Raw genomic sequence first — 13,683 nt, 5'->3', positions numbered from 1 at the left:
ACTGGGAGGCAACTCCCCCTGGTTTCAGAGCCTGGGTAAGAGCTCGGAGATGGTTGGCTCCTCACCACAGGGCCACGCCTGCCCGGACTTACTATGGCAGCCCGGTGAAGCTGGAAAAACACAGGAATGCTGGCAGGTATAACTGACTGTGGGAGGAGTCAGAAATGAGGCTGCAAAGGAGGATTGGTGCAGGGATTTAAACATGGGCACGGGGACCACACAGCTTCTGGGGGCCACGAGGCTTGGGCAGAGAAGAACCACAAACTTCTACTTCTTTTTCTGTGTTACGGTACCCCAGATTGGGCAGAGGGGGGAGGAAGGACTGTGCGTTTGTGGGTGCTCTAAAGGACTTTGGGATCTCAATGAAGGCATTAAGTCATTACTCTTAAGTTTGTTTAACTCTTTAAATAAATAATCCCTTTCCTTTCACCAACCTCTGGCACTGAGAGACGTCTTTCCCTGGCGGCAGGCAAGGCGGACCTAGTAGGGGTGGGGGACCCCCGGAGCACAAGGGTGGGACCACTCGGTAAGAGTGTACCCTCCACCCCTGCCCTGGGTCTGTTCGGTAACACTCCTGCTTTGCTCTCTCTCCCTCCTTGATCTTTCACCAATAGGTTTCATGTAACCCCCTCTGTCTCTTCTTTTGACTGTAATGTATAAAATAAGTTGCAAAACTGCCACATTTCTGGAACATTTTCTCAATCCTTTGAGGTTTTGCTTCCTGGCAATTGTCAGTTTGGCTCAAATAAACTCCTAAAAATTCTTATAGGTTTGAATGTTTCTTACGTTGACAATTTTACACGTTTTTAAAAAATGCATTTAAGAGCCCTGGCTGGTGTAGCTCAGTGGATTGAGCGCGGGCCTGTGAACCGAAGGATCGCGGTTCGATTCCCAGTCAGGGCACATGCCTGGGTTGCAGGACAGTTCCCAGCAGGAGACCCATGAGAGGCAACCATACATTGATATTTCTCTCCTTTTCTCCTTCCCTTCCCCTCTAAAAATAAATGAATAAAATCTTTAAAAAAGGCATTTAAGAAAGCTCGGGTCACTGAGTTTTCTCCCCCACTTCTCACTTTTCCTTGGATCCCCCACTCTGAGTGGGGGTCCTCAGCTTTCCCCTGGGCAGCCGGCATCCCATCTGCCATAACCTCCCCCGATCGGCCGCCCCCAAAGGCAGGTTTCCAGTGGCCTCAGCCTCCTGTTAGGTCCACAAAGGATGGAGGTGGCTGGGACTCGTCGGTGTAAGAATGTCCAAACCTGTGGAGATTTTTTTTTTGAAAGTTTATTTGAGCCAAAGAGAGCAAGATGGAGATAAATGCTTCAGAGAATAACACCTTGCAGTTTTTAAAAATGCATTTTAGGTTAAGGTGGGAACTAAGGAAGACTGCAGGAAGGGGGGAGGAAGCAAGGTAGAAGGGGTCACAGGTGAGTCAGGATGATGTGCTCTCCCGTCTGCTCTAGGAGGAGGGGCCGAGAGGGGCAGTTCAGGGTGTGCACACCCAGACCCACTGAGACAACAAACAGGGCGGGCTGAACGCCTTTTGGGACAGAAGCTACGTGCTGGGGCCAGACTGCCCTGGGGGACCTGCCCCGCTAGAAAGTTACAATCCGGTTGTCCTGTGAACTGACGTTCCCCAGAGCTCCTTCTCTGTCCATGGACTTGTGGGGTTTCTGCCTGGGGAGGGAAACCCAGGTGGCAAAAGGAATCCTTCCCACTTAAACATTTCTGGGAAGTCGCCTGTAGAGACTCAGAGGACTTGTAAACTTCACCTTTGGGCGAGCCTAGCAGGTCGCAGTGGGAAAGAACAGGAATCAATTACTGTCTATGTATTAGCAGTAACCAACCCAACGAAACAGGACAATGATGCTAACTACGATAACATTAAAATAGGAACACGGAGGGTCACGTCTGCCAATGTTTCAACTACAGAAACATTCTGCTGAGAGAAATCAGAAAACACCCGGCCCATGGAGAGGGCCTCCTGTACGTCTGGGCCGGAAGGCTGGCTGTTGGCAGCTTCCCCAGTAAAGGAGTCTGAGGGGCTGGGGTGGGCCACTGTGGGGACTTGCCACCCGTGTGCTGTGGGGCATCTGCTTTCTGCACATCCCCTGCTGTTCCCACCTGCTGTGATGGGTGGTGTCCAGTGCACACTGGTGGAATGAATGAGAATGAGAACCGTGGGTCCAGTGGACGGAAGGCCGGCACCGCAGCACCCAGAAAGGAACTAAGTGCATGCCCCTGTCAGGACGGGAAACAAGGACTCAAGGGAAGGACAGGGGGACAGCTTCGTCAGAGCCACTGCGGCAGGGGCCCCATGGCCCTGGGTTCCACAGACCCAAAGGCAGGCAGGCAGGCAGGCAGGCAGGCAGGCAACAGGGGCTCCAGGTGCGCCCGGAGGGAGGCGAGGCCCGCAGAGCATGGGCCGGGGAACTTCGAGCTGGGTCAGGGCGCGCGCTCTGGTCCTCCCCGGTGGGCCCTGAGCTGGAAGCAGGGACGACCCCAGGGAAGCTGTCAGGTACTGATGGAGCCCTGGTCATCGGGGGCTGATGGTCCCAGGGGTTGGTGGGGCCCCGGTTGCTGGAGACACTGGTCTAACTCCTGCGAGTCTGACTTGCAGCTGGCTGCTGCCTGGCGGTCCCTGCAGGTGCGGGGCTAGCCTCCGGGGCTGGTGGCCGCGGGCTGTGTTGCAGTTGTGGTCACAGATGGCCTGGCCTGCTCTGGTTCTTTGCAGGCCACCAGCAAGCCCCGGGGGTCCTTTCCTTCGCTGCCTACCGCATTTGAGGGGGAACAGCAAGCCCTAGGGCAACAGGACAGATGGCCCTGTGGACCTCAGAGTCCTCTCCACGGAGCTCACCTCTCCCGCAGGACACGCCCTCCGCTGCTCGGCTAGCAGGGGGCCGAGGCGGGTCGGACCAGCAGTCTCCTTTTCCCACCACCAGTGCCCGCCCACAGAGGCTTAGGCCCCGCCCATCGCCCCAGGACACTGCCCCACCCTGCGCCTGCGTCCCCCAGTCCTGCTCATCAAAGCCCGTCCCGTGCACCAGCGCCTCGCTTCTAACAGCCCAACTGCGCAAGCGCGCCCCGAGCCTCCGCCTACGCCTCAGACCCACCCCGCGCACGCGCTGCACGCGCCGCACGCGCCCCGCGCGCCCCACGCCCCCGCGCCCGCTCAGGCCAATAGGCGCCGCCGCCGCTTAGCCTCCGCTTATTTTCCCTGCGTCCGCCGCGCGCGTCAGTCAGTCGGGGCCCTGGGCTGACGTCGGCGGACCTGCTGGGCCCCGCACCAGAGCCGCGGCTCCCGCTCGTCCTCTTCGGAGCGCCCGGCACTTCGCAACCCCGGCCCGGAGCCTAGCCCGGCCCGCCGGCCGCAGCGCCCGCCCTCCCGCGCCATGTCGCAGAGCGGGACCCCCGGAATGCAGGAGGAGAGCCTGCACGGTGAGCCGCCGGGGCCGCGGGGAGGCCCCCGGGGGAAAGGCAGAGCCGGCGGAGGAGGCCAGGCCCCGTCAGGGTGCGGGAGCCGAGGCTGCGCCTGCGCGGCGGGCCCGGGGCCGGGCGTCGCTCCCCGGCGGGGGTCTGGCCGCCGACTGGCCCCCGCTCCCACCCGCCGCCCAAGCCCGAGTTCTGCGGCTCGGGGGCGCTGCGCGTTTCTTCGAGGCCGTGGTTACGCTCGCGCTCCGCAGTTAGGAGCAGCGTGGGTGGTACACGCAGAAGCCGAGCCTAGGGCCGAACCTCACGGGCCCTAAGTGGGAGCCGGGAGCAGTTGTGTCCGTAGCGGCGGTCGGGGCTCGGGGCGGAGGGAAGGGGCAGCCGGGCGCCCGGCCACGGGCTGCTCCTCTCAGTGTGGGAGGTGGCGTTAAAAAAGTGGCCCGGGCCTGTGAACAGGCCTCGCGAGTTAACGCTCCACTTGCCCTGGAGGGTCGCTCCACGGCCGAGCTCCGAACCGACCTGTGGGTTCAGAACGAGCTGGGGGACCGCTCCCGGCCGCGCCGCAGCTCCCTCCCCGCGCCTGCGGGTTGGCCGGGTCTGGGTCCCGCGGGCCCGTCGGGGATGCGGAGGCCCGGGGGTGGCGGGAGGGCCCGGGGGACGCCCACCCTCTCGCCCCTGCGGCAGGAGTTTGCTAAGTGAGATGAGCGGCGACGCGGCCCGGGAGGACTGTTCAAACTTCCAGGGCGGGCTTTTCAGTCTCAGCAAAGGCAGCGAGTGAGGGGCCTTCCGCGGCCCAGCGCGCGGTGAGCAGGCGTCTGACGACAGCCGCTCCTCCTAAAACCCGGCAGCCTCCTCGAGTTTTGAAGTTGATTAATAATCTTGTTTGAATTGGGTTAAAGGGTTAATCTTTGCTGTCTTTTTCTCATAAAAGATCCAAGGGATGTTTATAAACTCTGCGCCTGCAAGCCACCCCCTTTTCCAGTGCTCCAGCTGCTTAACTACTAACACTGTTTCCCTGGTTCGGATCGAGTCTGGAAGGTTCCGTATGCTCCCGAGGGGCTCGGGGCTCCCGACCGACCGACCCCGAATTGCTGAGTCACTAGCAATGCGAAATCCCGCACGGAAAGCCCGGCCTTTGGGTCTGGCTCCTTCCACAGCAGAATGTGGAAGCGGCCGCGGCTCCCCTCGTGCGGACGTGCGCCGGAGCACTCGCCGCTCGGGGCTGGGCGGAGCCGGGCCAGGCAGCTGCCCGGGAAACGTGAGCCCGCGCCTGGCCTCCGCGTGGTTCCTCTTGTTTACATCTGGCCCAAAGGCACAGACAACGGCCCCCCGCCTGCCCCTACTCTGTTGGCTGGGCCCCCACGCCCCCGCCCCTAACTCTGGCGAAAGCTGCTGACCCTGGCCGGTCTGCTGGCGAAAGCTGCTGACCCTGGCGCTCTGCAGGCCCTCTCTCCGTAGCGGGATGGGGTTTCCTGCTGGGGCGGGGGAGGCACACGGCCTCCTTTCCAGGAGGCCCCTTCCACGCAGGGACACGCAGGGGGCTCCATTTTCTGCGGTTGTCGCGGGAGAAGCTGGAGCTGCTGGGCACCTGAATCTCTTGGGGAGGCAATCTGGCCTCGGTCTCCTGGGCGTGAAAGATGAGCAGGCGTGGGGAAGGCAGCCGTGGGATCCCACGAGCTTGGTGGGCAACACCTGTGTCTTCCCCGGCCCAATTCTGCCACTATGTTTGGTGGGTTATCTGTGACTCCAAGGATCTTTTCTAGGTTGTGAAGCAGCCATAATCCCCTCTTCCTTGCATGGTGTAAGTACGTTCACAGCGTGCCTGCTTCCGTTTCCAGGAAGTGGTTTCCTACCCAGGTGTTGCAGGTTAGTAATAAAGCTCCGGTCCTTTATTAAATCACTCCTCAGCACACAGATTTTTGGACCCGAGCTTTTTGCTGCAGGCAGTCCAGCATGCAATCTTTCTTCTTTCCCAAGGATGCGTAGGACTTTCTGTGCGAACCTGATTCTAAAGCAGGTGCACTGGTCTCCATGGAGTCTTGAGGTGGCCTACAGCACACGTGCCCCTGAAGGTGATGCCACGTCCGTCACCTTTCTCTTACGCGGTTGTGTTCAGTGCTGTGTTTGGTGGTGTTGGCGGTTGCAGGGCAGGGCTCTAAACCCCGGGGTTTCTTGGACGTGAGGAGTGTTTGCCGTTGTTGGCAAGCCCAGGACCCTGTGCAGGTTGGAAGACATGCTGGTTGGAGGGTGGAAGCAGAGCTCCACCTTCTGCTGGTGGAGGTTGAGCTGTGAACCCTTGTCATCGTAGGGCATTGCCCAGGGGGACAGCCCTGTGCCTCCCTGCACAGGCAGGTCTGAGCGGTGTCCTCTCTGGTAAGTGGGGGAATGTGAGTAGTTATGGTGAGTGAGGGAGGTGTCATAGGGACCTTGAATTTGCCGTCTGGCAGACAGAAGTGCGGGGGGCGTGGAGACCCCATTTGTGCCTGATGCTGGCAGCCCCGTGGGACTGATCCCTCCACGTCGTGGGGCCTGACGCCAGCTCCAGGCAGTGGTGGGACAGCCAGTTGGGGCTGGAGAATCAGTGACTGGTGTGGGAGCCCCCACTGTGTTAGAAGTGGTACCAAGAAGATACCACACACCTCAGACTCCATTTGCGTAGTGCACCCTACGTGACCCAGGCCGCACTTCAGCTGGTGCCGGGAAACGGAGCCAGGCCCAGAGTCTGAGTGACTGACTGAGCCTGGAAAAGTGGAACTGTGCCCAGTGCGGAGCCCGTGTGCTGCTCTGTACCACGGGGCCAGAGCTGGCGTGCTGGTTGGTTGAGTGTGACCTTGAGTCCCAGGGAAGGGAGGAGGGCTGGTGGGGGGAAGACTCGAGGCCCAAGTTTTCATGATGCTGTGGGGGGGTGGGGGGAGGGTATCTGAGGCCTTGGAAGACGGTCAGCAGCCTGGCGAGGACAGAGGAGCCACCTCTGGCCTAGTGCCGCCGGGCAGCCTCTGAAGTCACTGCAGCTTCCGCTCCCAGGCAGAGCTCGAGTGGGCTGTGCGGGCAGGAGGCACTGGGAGAGGCTGGCGAGGAAGTGGTGCGGGAGCTGGAAAGCCTGCATGGTGGTCTCAGCAGCAGCGAACCGGAGGTGGGTGTGCAGCTGCCTGCCCCTGCCTGCTCCTGAGCCTGGGTTTGCTGTTTTCTGATGAGCACGATGGAGGCTGTGGGGTTAGGACAGTGCCCCCCAGCGAGTGGGAAGCAGAGCAACGGGGTCCTGCGGCTGCACCCCAGTGCTCACATGGTGTGGCTCCTGGCCACTGCTCTGCCCTTGCCTCTGGAGGTGGTGGCTGTCATGCAGTCCGCTCTCTGCGTCTGTGGAGCATGAGCGTTTCAGTCTGTAGTCGCCTCCACCCTGTCCCTGCTGCCCCGTCCTCTGCGTGCTGCCACAAGGACAGGTGTGCTGGGGACCCAGGGCCAGGCCCGGGGGTGCTGCCGGTGGGATAGCTGCCAGGAAGCAGCCCCCAGCTTGTGGGGGGGGACTCGGAGGCCGCTGTCAGTGAGCAAAAGGACAAGCTGGAGGGGTCAGGTCGCATGTGCAAATTACATCCAGCTCACTGCACCCAGATCTGCGGAGTTAGTTGTAACAGAAGAGGGTCGGCGTTTCGAATGGCTTGTTAAAAAGATGCTGTCCACCCTGGCTGGTGTAGCTCAGTGGGTTGAGTGCGGGCCTGCGAACCACACAATCGCGGTTCGATTCCCAGTCAGGGCACATGCCTGGGTTGCAGGCCAGTTCCTGGTTCATGGCAGGGGACACATGAGAGGCAACCATACATTGATATTTCTCTCTCTCATTCCCTTCCAAGATAAATAAATAATCTTTAAAAAATCTTTTAAAAAAATGCTGTCTGAATGGCCAGTGACCACAAAAACATGTTAAACCTCATTACAGACCAGAGAGATGCAAATTAATCCCTCTCCCACAGCCAAGTGTAAAAACTGATGAGGCTGCCTGCATGTGAGGCGGCTGCTGCCTGTGCTGGCGTTTGACCCACACACAGAAAGTGTGCGATCCTGGGAGCCCTGAACACTCATCACCACCTCCCAGCCCCGGGGGCCCACCTGTGTGTGTCTGCGGCAGGGAGCCCTCCATGTTTATGGAAGTGCTCCTGAGAGCTGCCCACCCTGGACACAAGCCAGGCGGGCCAGAGTGGGCAGTCGATGGTGTGCTGTGCAGCAGGGTCCTGGATGCGACAGCCACGTAGATGCCTCCACACCCACTTGGCGGCCCCTCCTGTGCAAACCCTCAAGAGGCTGTTGGGTCCCGGCCCCTCCCTGCCATCTGCCCTCTCACCTGCAGGGTCTTCGCCGCCGAGGGGCCCCCTGGCAGCACATGCAGGCCGGCTCTGTTGGGGCTCTTCGCTCGCCTCCCGTGAACGTGCAGGGTCGTTTGCACCTTTCAGCGCTCTCCCCCTTGTCAGTGTTCTGCCTGCCCCCAACGTGTGCAGGAACAGCCGACAGCCCCCTGCCCGCCCTGGTGTGCAGCCGGCTCCTCTGGGGGCTGGAGCGGGGCCTCTGGGGGCCTCGAACACTGGGCTGTGAGAGGCGGGGCCTCCACTGGAGCGTGTGTAGTTGGGTTGGGAGCTGCTTTTGTTACATTTTGACGAGCAGTTGACCTGGTGGCAGTGAGACAGCAGTTCTCGGAATCTGAAATCTGGATAGAATCAGCTCGTTTCGGATTTTAGTTGAAGCCGAGTTGCTCCCTGCGCAGACTCGGGACTTGAGGGATGGCCTACGCTGCTTCATCCGGGTTGGTCAGAAGTCACCTCTGCTGTGGCCACAGTCTGTCTGCCTCTGGCCTCTGATGTGATTGAGCACAGAGCAGCAGCTGGGAGTGGCTCTGGGGCTGTCTTAGTGTCTCCTGCCGGCAGGGGGCAGTAGGCCGACCAGAGATGGCTTAAGCCTTCACAATTTCTAAAACCTCTTAAGCTTTTGACGGCTTCTTTTCTTCTAAAAGTTGAGTACAAAAAAGCACCCAGGTCGCTCTGACTGGTGTGGCTCAGAGGGCTGGGCGTTGTCCCACGAGGCGAAAGGCCTTGGGTTCGATTCCCCGTCAGGCACAGGCCTGGGTTGTGGGTTTAGTCCCTGGTCTGGGCACAGGTGAGAGGTGGCTGATCGATGTTCTCCGTCAGCCCCTCTCCCTTTCTCTCCACCGCAGTACAGTCTGAACGCACTCGGGCTGTCAGCACTCCTGGGGGGCAGGGGGGGGGGTAGGTGAGACCAGTCACTGCCACTGCAAGAGCCAGCAGTGGGTGCTGTGCATGTCCCCAGCGCCTCTCAGCAATGGGGGGGGGGGGGGGCGTTGTCTGTCGGGGCTGGACAGCGGAGCGAGCAGAAACCTGAGCACCACCCCCGCTCCCCCCTCAGGCTCCTGGGTGGAGCTGCACTTCAGCAGCAATGGGAACGGGGGCGGCGTGCCCGCCTCGGCCTCGCTGTACAACGGGGACATGGAGAAGATCCTGCTGGACGCCCAGCACGAGTCTGGACGGAGCAGCTCCAAGAGCTCCCACTGCGACAGGTGGGTGCCGACGCAGGAGTGCACGGGCTCGCTGTGGGGGCCGACTCTGTCCTGTGCCCCCAACCCCAGTCCCTGCCCTGGTGCCTTGACGTGGCTGTGTTGTGAAGTCACTCGGCACAGCCAGTGACTCAAGCGGCATGGCCAAGTCCGGAGTGAAGGTCAGGTGTTCTCCAGGGCCGTGGAGCAGGCTGCAGAGCCAGTCGGAGACAAAGCCCGCTGTCCCCTGGCCCCCTCCCCAGCCTCCCAGGACTGGGTGGTTGATGCGTTTGAGCTCAGCTGCAAAGGCGGGAGACGGGTTGGGCCCTGGCCTGGTGCTGGGGGAGCCCCCTGCCCGTGGGGCTTCGTGCTCCTTATGGAGAGAGTGTTGACATGTCCTGTTCTCGCTCCCTGTCTCCTAGCCCGCCTCGCTCTCAGACCCCACAAGACACGAACCGTGTGTCGGAGACAGACAGCCACAGCACTGGGGAGAAGAACAGCTCTCAGGTAGGGTGGCCCAGGGATGTGGTGTGGGCTGCTGGGGCCGCCCGCCTGCAAGGCCAGCTGGTAGAGGGCCATCTGGCTCTGAGGGGTTTCCTGCCTTTTTGGGGGGACATGTGGGATGAAGGCATCTCCATCATGGGCTGACACTGAGCTGAGCAGACGGAATGTGGCTTCGGTTGGCCGGGGGCCCCAATGTGCCTTTGGCCTGGAGAGGATGGGGAGGGTGGCTAGGGGTCATCAGTGGGTGGTTGCTGTCCTCTTGGCCATAGGTCAGGCCTCCAGTGGGGTGGGTTTTGATGTGTGAGTGGGCATTCTCTGCAGGCCACTCGGAGCCCCTCTGCCCTTGAGGTCAAACTCTGGACAGGCCTTTCTCCATGGGTGTCACAGCTGCTTCCAGAAACTGCCCTTGGGCCATCCACACTGGTGTTAGGTGGTTCAGTTAGGAGCTGACGGGGCTGGCACTTTAGCCCAAGTCTCTGCTGTAACACATCGGGCACTAAGCTTTGCCATGAGACCAAGTGCAGGGTGACAGCCTTTGATAGCCCTCCTGGGCTTGTGTCTGATGGCAGAAGCCAGCACCCTGTGCACCCGCTGTGGCCAGTACTGTGTACAGAAAATGTCCCCAGGTCCTCCTCCTGGCCAGTGCCCGGTCCTTTCCCCCCAGGCTCTGTCGACACGGAAGGCGTCTGGGCCCAGCAGGGGCGCCTGCCCAGCACTTGGGCCCACGCCCTGCGGCCGGGTGGGTGCTTTGGCACCGTGTTCAGGGCCATTTCTAAAACCTTAAACATTTTCCCCCCAGATAAAAAGGAATTTTATTGTGGGTACAGAATTTCTAAATGCAAAATCCCCTATAGTCCTACTTTTTAAAGCCCCCTTTCATTAGTGTAGTGTGTTAGGTAACTTCTGAATGGAGCTGTTTTGGCTGCACTGTGTGCTCTGCGGCTCTGGCACTGTGTCGCCGCCCAGCCGAGCTTCCGTCCTGTCTGCCGGTGTCTTTGTGGACGTCTCTGTCAATATGCCCCGCTCCTCCCTGGGGGTGGTGGTCGCCAGGTCTCAAGATTGGGACCCAGGGGGTCGGTCTGTCTGGTCCGCCTACCTGAAGACTGGCCGTGGCCTCTGGCTCTGAGCTCTGCCTCTGGCCCGATGCCGGGTGGGAGGCGGTGCTCCTGGTGTGGGCATGAGGGTCGCCTGCTTTCTAACAGCCCCTCCTCCCGTAGTCCGAGGAAGATTACATTGAGAGAAGACGGGAAGTCGAAAGCATCCTGAAGAAAAACTCAGACTGGATATGGGACTGGTCCAGTCGGCCGGAGAACATCCCCCCCAAGTGAGTCTGTCTTGAGCGCCGTGGGGGCTCTGGGACACGGCGCGGGCTGGCGCTCACAACTCCTCCCTCCGTAGGGAGTTCCTGTTCCGGCACCCGAAGCGCACGGCCACACTCAGCATGAGGAACACGAGCGTCATGAAGAAGGGGGGCGTCTTCTCGGCCGAGTTCCTCAAAGTCTTCCTGCCGTCCCTGCTGCTCTCACACCTGCTGGCCATTGGGCTGGGGTAAGTCACCCCGGGTGGCCCACCCGGACAGTCCCAGGTCTCAGTGACTTCGTCTGAAACACCTCACTGAAATCACAGGTCTTAAGTCACAGCTTATGCGATGGCGTGTGAGCAAACATGCCCACGTGACCACTGTCCAGGTCAGCAAACAGGCACGGCCGTGACCCTGCAGCCCAGCCAGGCACGGACGCTGCCAGCCCTGGCGAGGGCACTCGTGGGGGACAAGTGCGCCCTCCCTGTGCTCTCTGCAGGTGCAGGCAGGTTCTTCTCCTCGGTGCCTGTGGTGTAGAGAGGTGCCATCACCACGTTGCCTGCGGGTCCCTCAGCAGGGACATTCACTGAGCCCCCCATGGTGGCGATTCAGGGAACACCTGCGTGCAGTGGTGGGCCCTAGGGCCTTGGGTCCAGACAGCACCGTGGCACCCAGGCCCGAGTCTGGGAAGCCAGGGGCTGCTCTCTCGAGCTCACCCCAGGGCTGTCGTGGGTTGCGAGGGGGTAGCCTCGCTCCTCCTCACTGGGCGACAGTGTTCTGTGGCAGTGGCTTACTGGGCAGACTGGGTGGGCGAGATGGCTTCCGATTCTGGATGGTGCCACTGGGTGGGAGGTGAGAATGGGTTGCTTTCCCTGACCTATGACCCCAGACCGTGGCTCGAACCGCTGTGGAACAGCTCCCCGGGGGGCTCCTCCCTGTCAGTGTCCAGACTGACTGGCCGGGACTCTTCCGGGCCAGCCTCACCCCGGGTGTTCACACAGTGGGTTCTGGGTCTTCCTCCAGAACCAGCCACTCGGGCTCGGCGGGTGGTAGTCCGGCAGGCTGCTGTTGCAGCGACTCTGCAGCAACAGGGCGCTGCGTCTCATTGGGGGAACGCCAGGCTGGGGCGTCTCCTCCTGGGTAGGGAACCACACGTGGGGCGCACACAGTGGGACGAGGACCCCAGGTGGTAACGGAGCTCCTGCCTGGGTTGCGGAGCCCGGGCCCCCACTCACCACCTATTGCTTTCTCGCTCAGGATCTACATCGGGCGGCGGCTGACCACCTCCACCGGCACCTTCTGACGAGGAGCTGGAACCGGCCCTTCTCACCGGGAGCGGGGTCCCGCTGGGGCCAGGCCGGCGGAGGCGCTGCCCTGGTCCTGGGGGGCCGGCCGCCCTGTGGGTCTGCTCTGTGAATGCTGCGTGCCTGGTTTCGTGAGGGGAGGGCTGCACTGCGGACCCGCCCCCCGTGCCTGCGGGCGCGGTCAGCGAGCATGTCGCACTGACCCTGCTGAAATGACGGGGTGTCGGTGTTCCTCGATGTTACAAATACCCGAGCGTAGACGATTCCACCGTGCTAGTCAGGACTTACGTAGTGTTTTAGTAAAAATGACCTGTGACCTTAATCCCGTTAAAATTTGCCCTGCTTTGAAGATGAGTACTGTCGTTCCTAGGGTGACTCCAGAAAGGGTTTATCCCAAATGAACGGCCTTGTGTCCACGCCACTGCGGGAGGTCCTGGGCGTGGCTGTGTGGGGTTCGGGGCCCCCGGTAGGCTCTGTGTGCCGGGCAGGGTGGTGGCTGTTAGTGACCACGCAGGGACGTGCCTGGACACCTGCTAAGCACCGTTCTCGTTTCCATGTTAGGGGCTGGGTCGAGGCTTTGTGTTCCTTTCTTCGCGCCGAGAGTCACTCCCTTCTTAAGCATATGTGTCTACTTTACAAGACTGGAAATAGGAAAATAAACCTTTGCCAAACCCTTCAGATCACTGCGTTTGCACACGGCCACACGGTTTAAGCAGCAGAAAAGCCTTCTGACTGAACTGGGCTTCTTCCCCGGCCAGAGTCCTGCGTTTCCTCCCGGTGGCTCCTGGACAGCTGCCCCTCTGGTGGGCTGTGGACAGCTCACGTGCTGTCACGTGCGCGCTCCGTGTTTCCACTTTAAATGCAGTCGTGTCGATGCAAGTGCAACATTTCCATTCTTAAAAATCAGTGTTTATGTTGAAACAGTAGTCTTGACGGTGGCTGGTCACACAGGGCTCTCATTGGGAGGTGGCTGGCTCAATGGCATCTTAAATCCTCTGTCACGTCCCCTCCTGAGAGTCTGAGGTCACACTTTATCAAGCGCATATCTCCTGGGAGACGGACTCGACTCTGCTCGTGCAGTGTTGTGACCTTGGTGGCGTCCTCACAAAGAGCACCCCTCAGAGAGCGAGTCCCCGTTCATGTCAGCTGTCCTTTGGGGCAGGCCTTGTCTTGGGAGTGGGCGGAGCAGCTCCACTATCCAGGTGGGAGCCGGCTTATCACCTGCATTTCCCTTCCCCTCAGGTGGGATGACAGTGTCAGAACTCGGCTTGTGCAGATAGACCTCTGTGCTGTGGACATGAACGCACAGCACACGGTGAGCGGGGCCCAGACAGTTCTGGGTTCACGAAGACGTGGCTGCTGCCATGAGCCGCAGGCTCCTGACCCGCACGCGTGCGCCCCCAGACTGAGCGAGGGTTGCCTGTGACTCTGGTTTCCCAGAGGCCCCGGGGACAGCGCCTAGAGGGCGCCTGGGCAGAACCTTAGTGAACGACACCTGCACATTCCTTGTGTCCTGGAACCCACATCGAAGAACTTGCCCTGGACACAAACCTCCAAACTCGGAAGTGTGTCCGAGGATCTAACTGGACATGGGTGATAGTGCATGCGGGCA

The 13,683-nt window shown here is 60.7% G+C and overlaps 1 protein-coding gene across 2 annotated transcripts; it reads left to right on the top strand.

Moving 5' to 3' along the window:
- Positions 1-3,209: 3,209 nt before the first annotated feature.
- BNIP3 (BCL2 interacting protein 3) lies at positions 3,210-12,749 on the top strand. 2 transcript variants are annotated; one of them, XM_037051230.1, is made up of 6 exons: positions 3,210-3,436; positions 8,837-8,987; positions 9,386-9,470; positions 10,685-10,791; positions 10,866-11,015; positions 12,025-12,749. In XM_037051230.1, the coding sequence occupies exons 1-6, from the start codon at positions 3,391-3,393 to the stop codon at positions 12,068-12,070; spliced, it is 585 nt and encodes a 194-aa protein (XP_036907125.1). In that variant the 5' UTR covers positions 3,210-3,390; the 3' UTR covers positions 12,071-12,749. The 2 variants fall into 2 exon arrangements, with proteins under 2 accessions (XP_036907125.1, XP_036907124.1); XM_037051229.1 differs by lacking the exon at positions 3,210-3,436 and adding an exon at positions 5,391-5,499.
- Positions 12,750-13,683: the final 934 nt, after the last annotated feature.

Source organism: Sturnira hondurensis, unplaced genomic scaffold (genome assembly GCF_014824575.4).
Source record: "Sturnira hondurensis isolate 20B ecotype Veracruz unplaced genomic scaffold, ASM1482457v3 Scaffold0007208, whole genome shotgun sequence".
NCBI lineage: Eukaryota > Metazoa > Chordata > Mammalia > Chiroptera > Phyllostomidae > Sturnira > Sturnira hondurensis.
This window is presented reverse-complemented; position numbering and strand designations above follow the sequence as displayed.

Bases quoted from the DNA above. Each gene is read 5' to 3' on its own strand.
- BNIP3 (XM_037051229.1), top strand. From the start codon at position 5,406: ATGCGTAGGACTTTCTGTGCGAACCTGATTCTAAAGCAGGTGCACTGG. The intron at 5,500-8,836 runs GTGATGCCACGT...CTCCCCCCTCAG, and splicing joins CAGCACACGTGCCCCTGAAG to GCTCCTGGGTGGAGCTGCAC. The intron at 10,792-10,865 runs GTGAGTCTGTCT...CTCCCTCCGTAG, and splicing joins CCGGAGAACATCCCCCCCAA to GGAGTTCCTGTTCCGGCACC.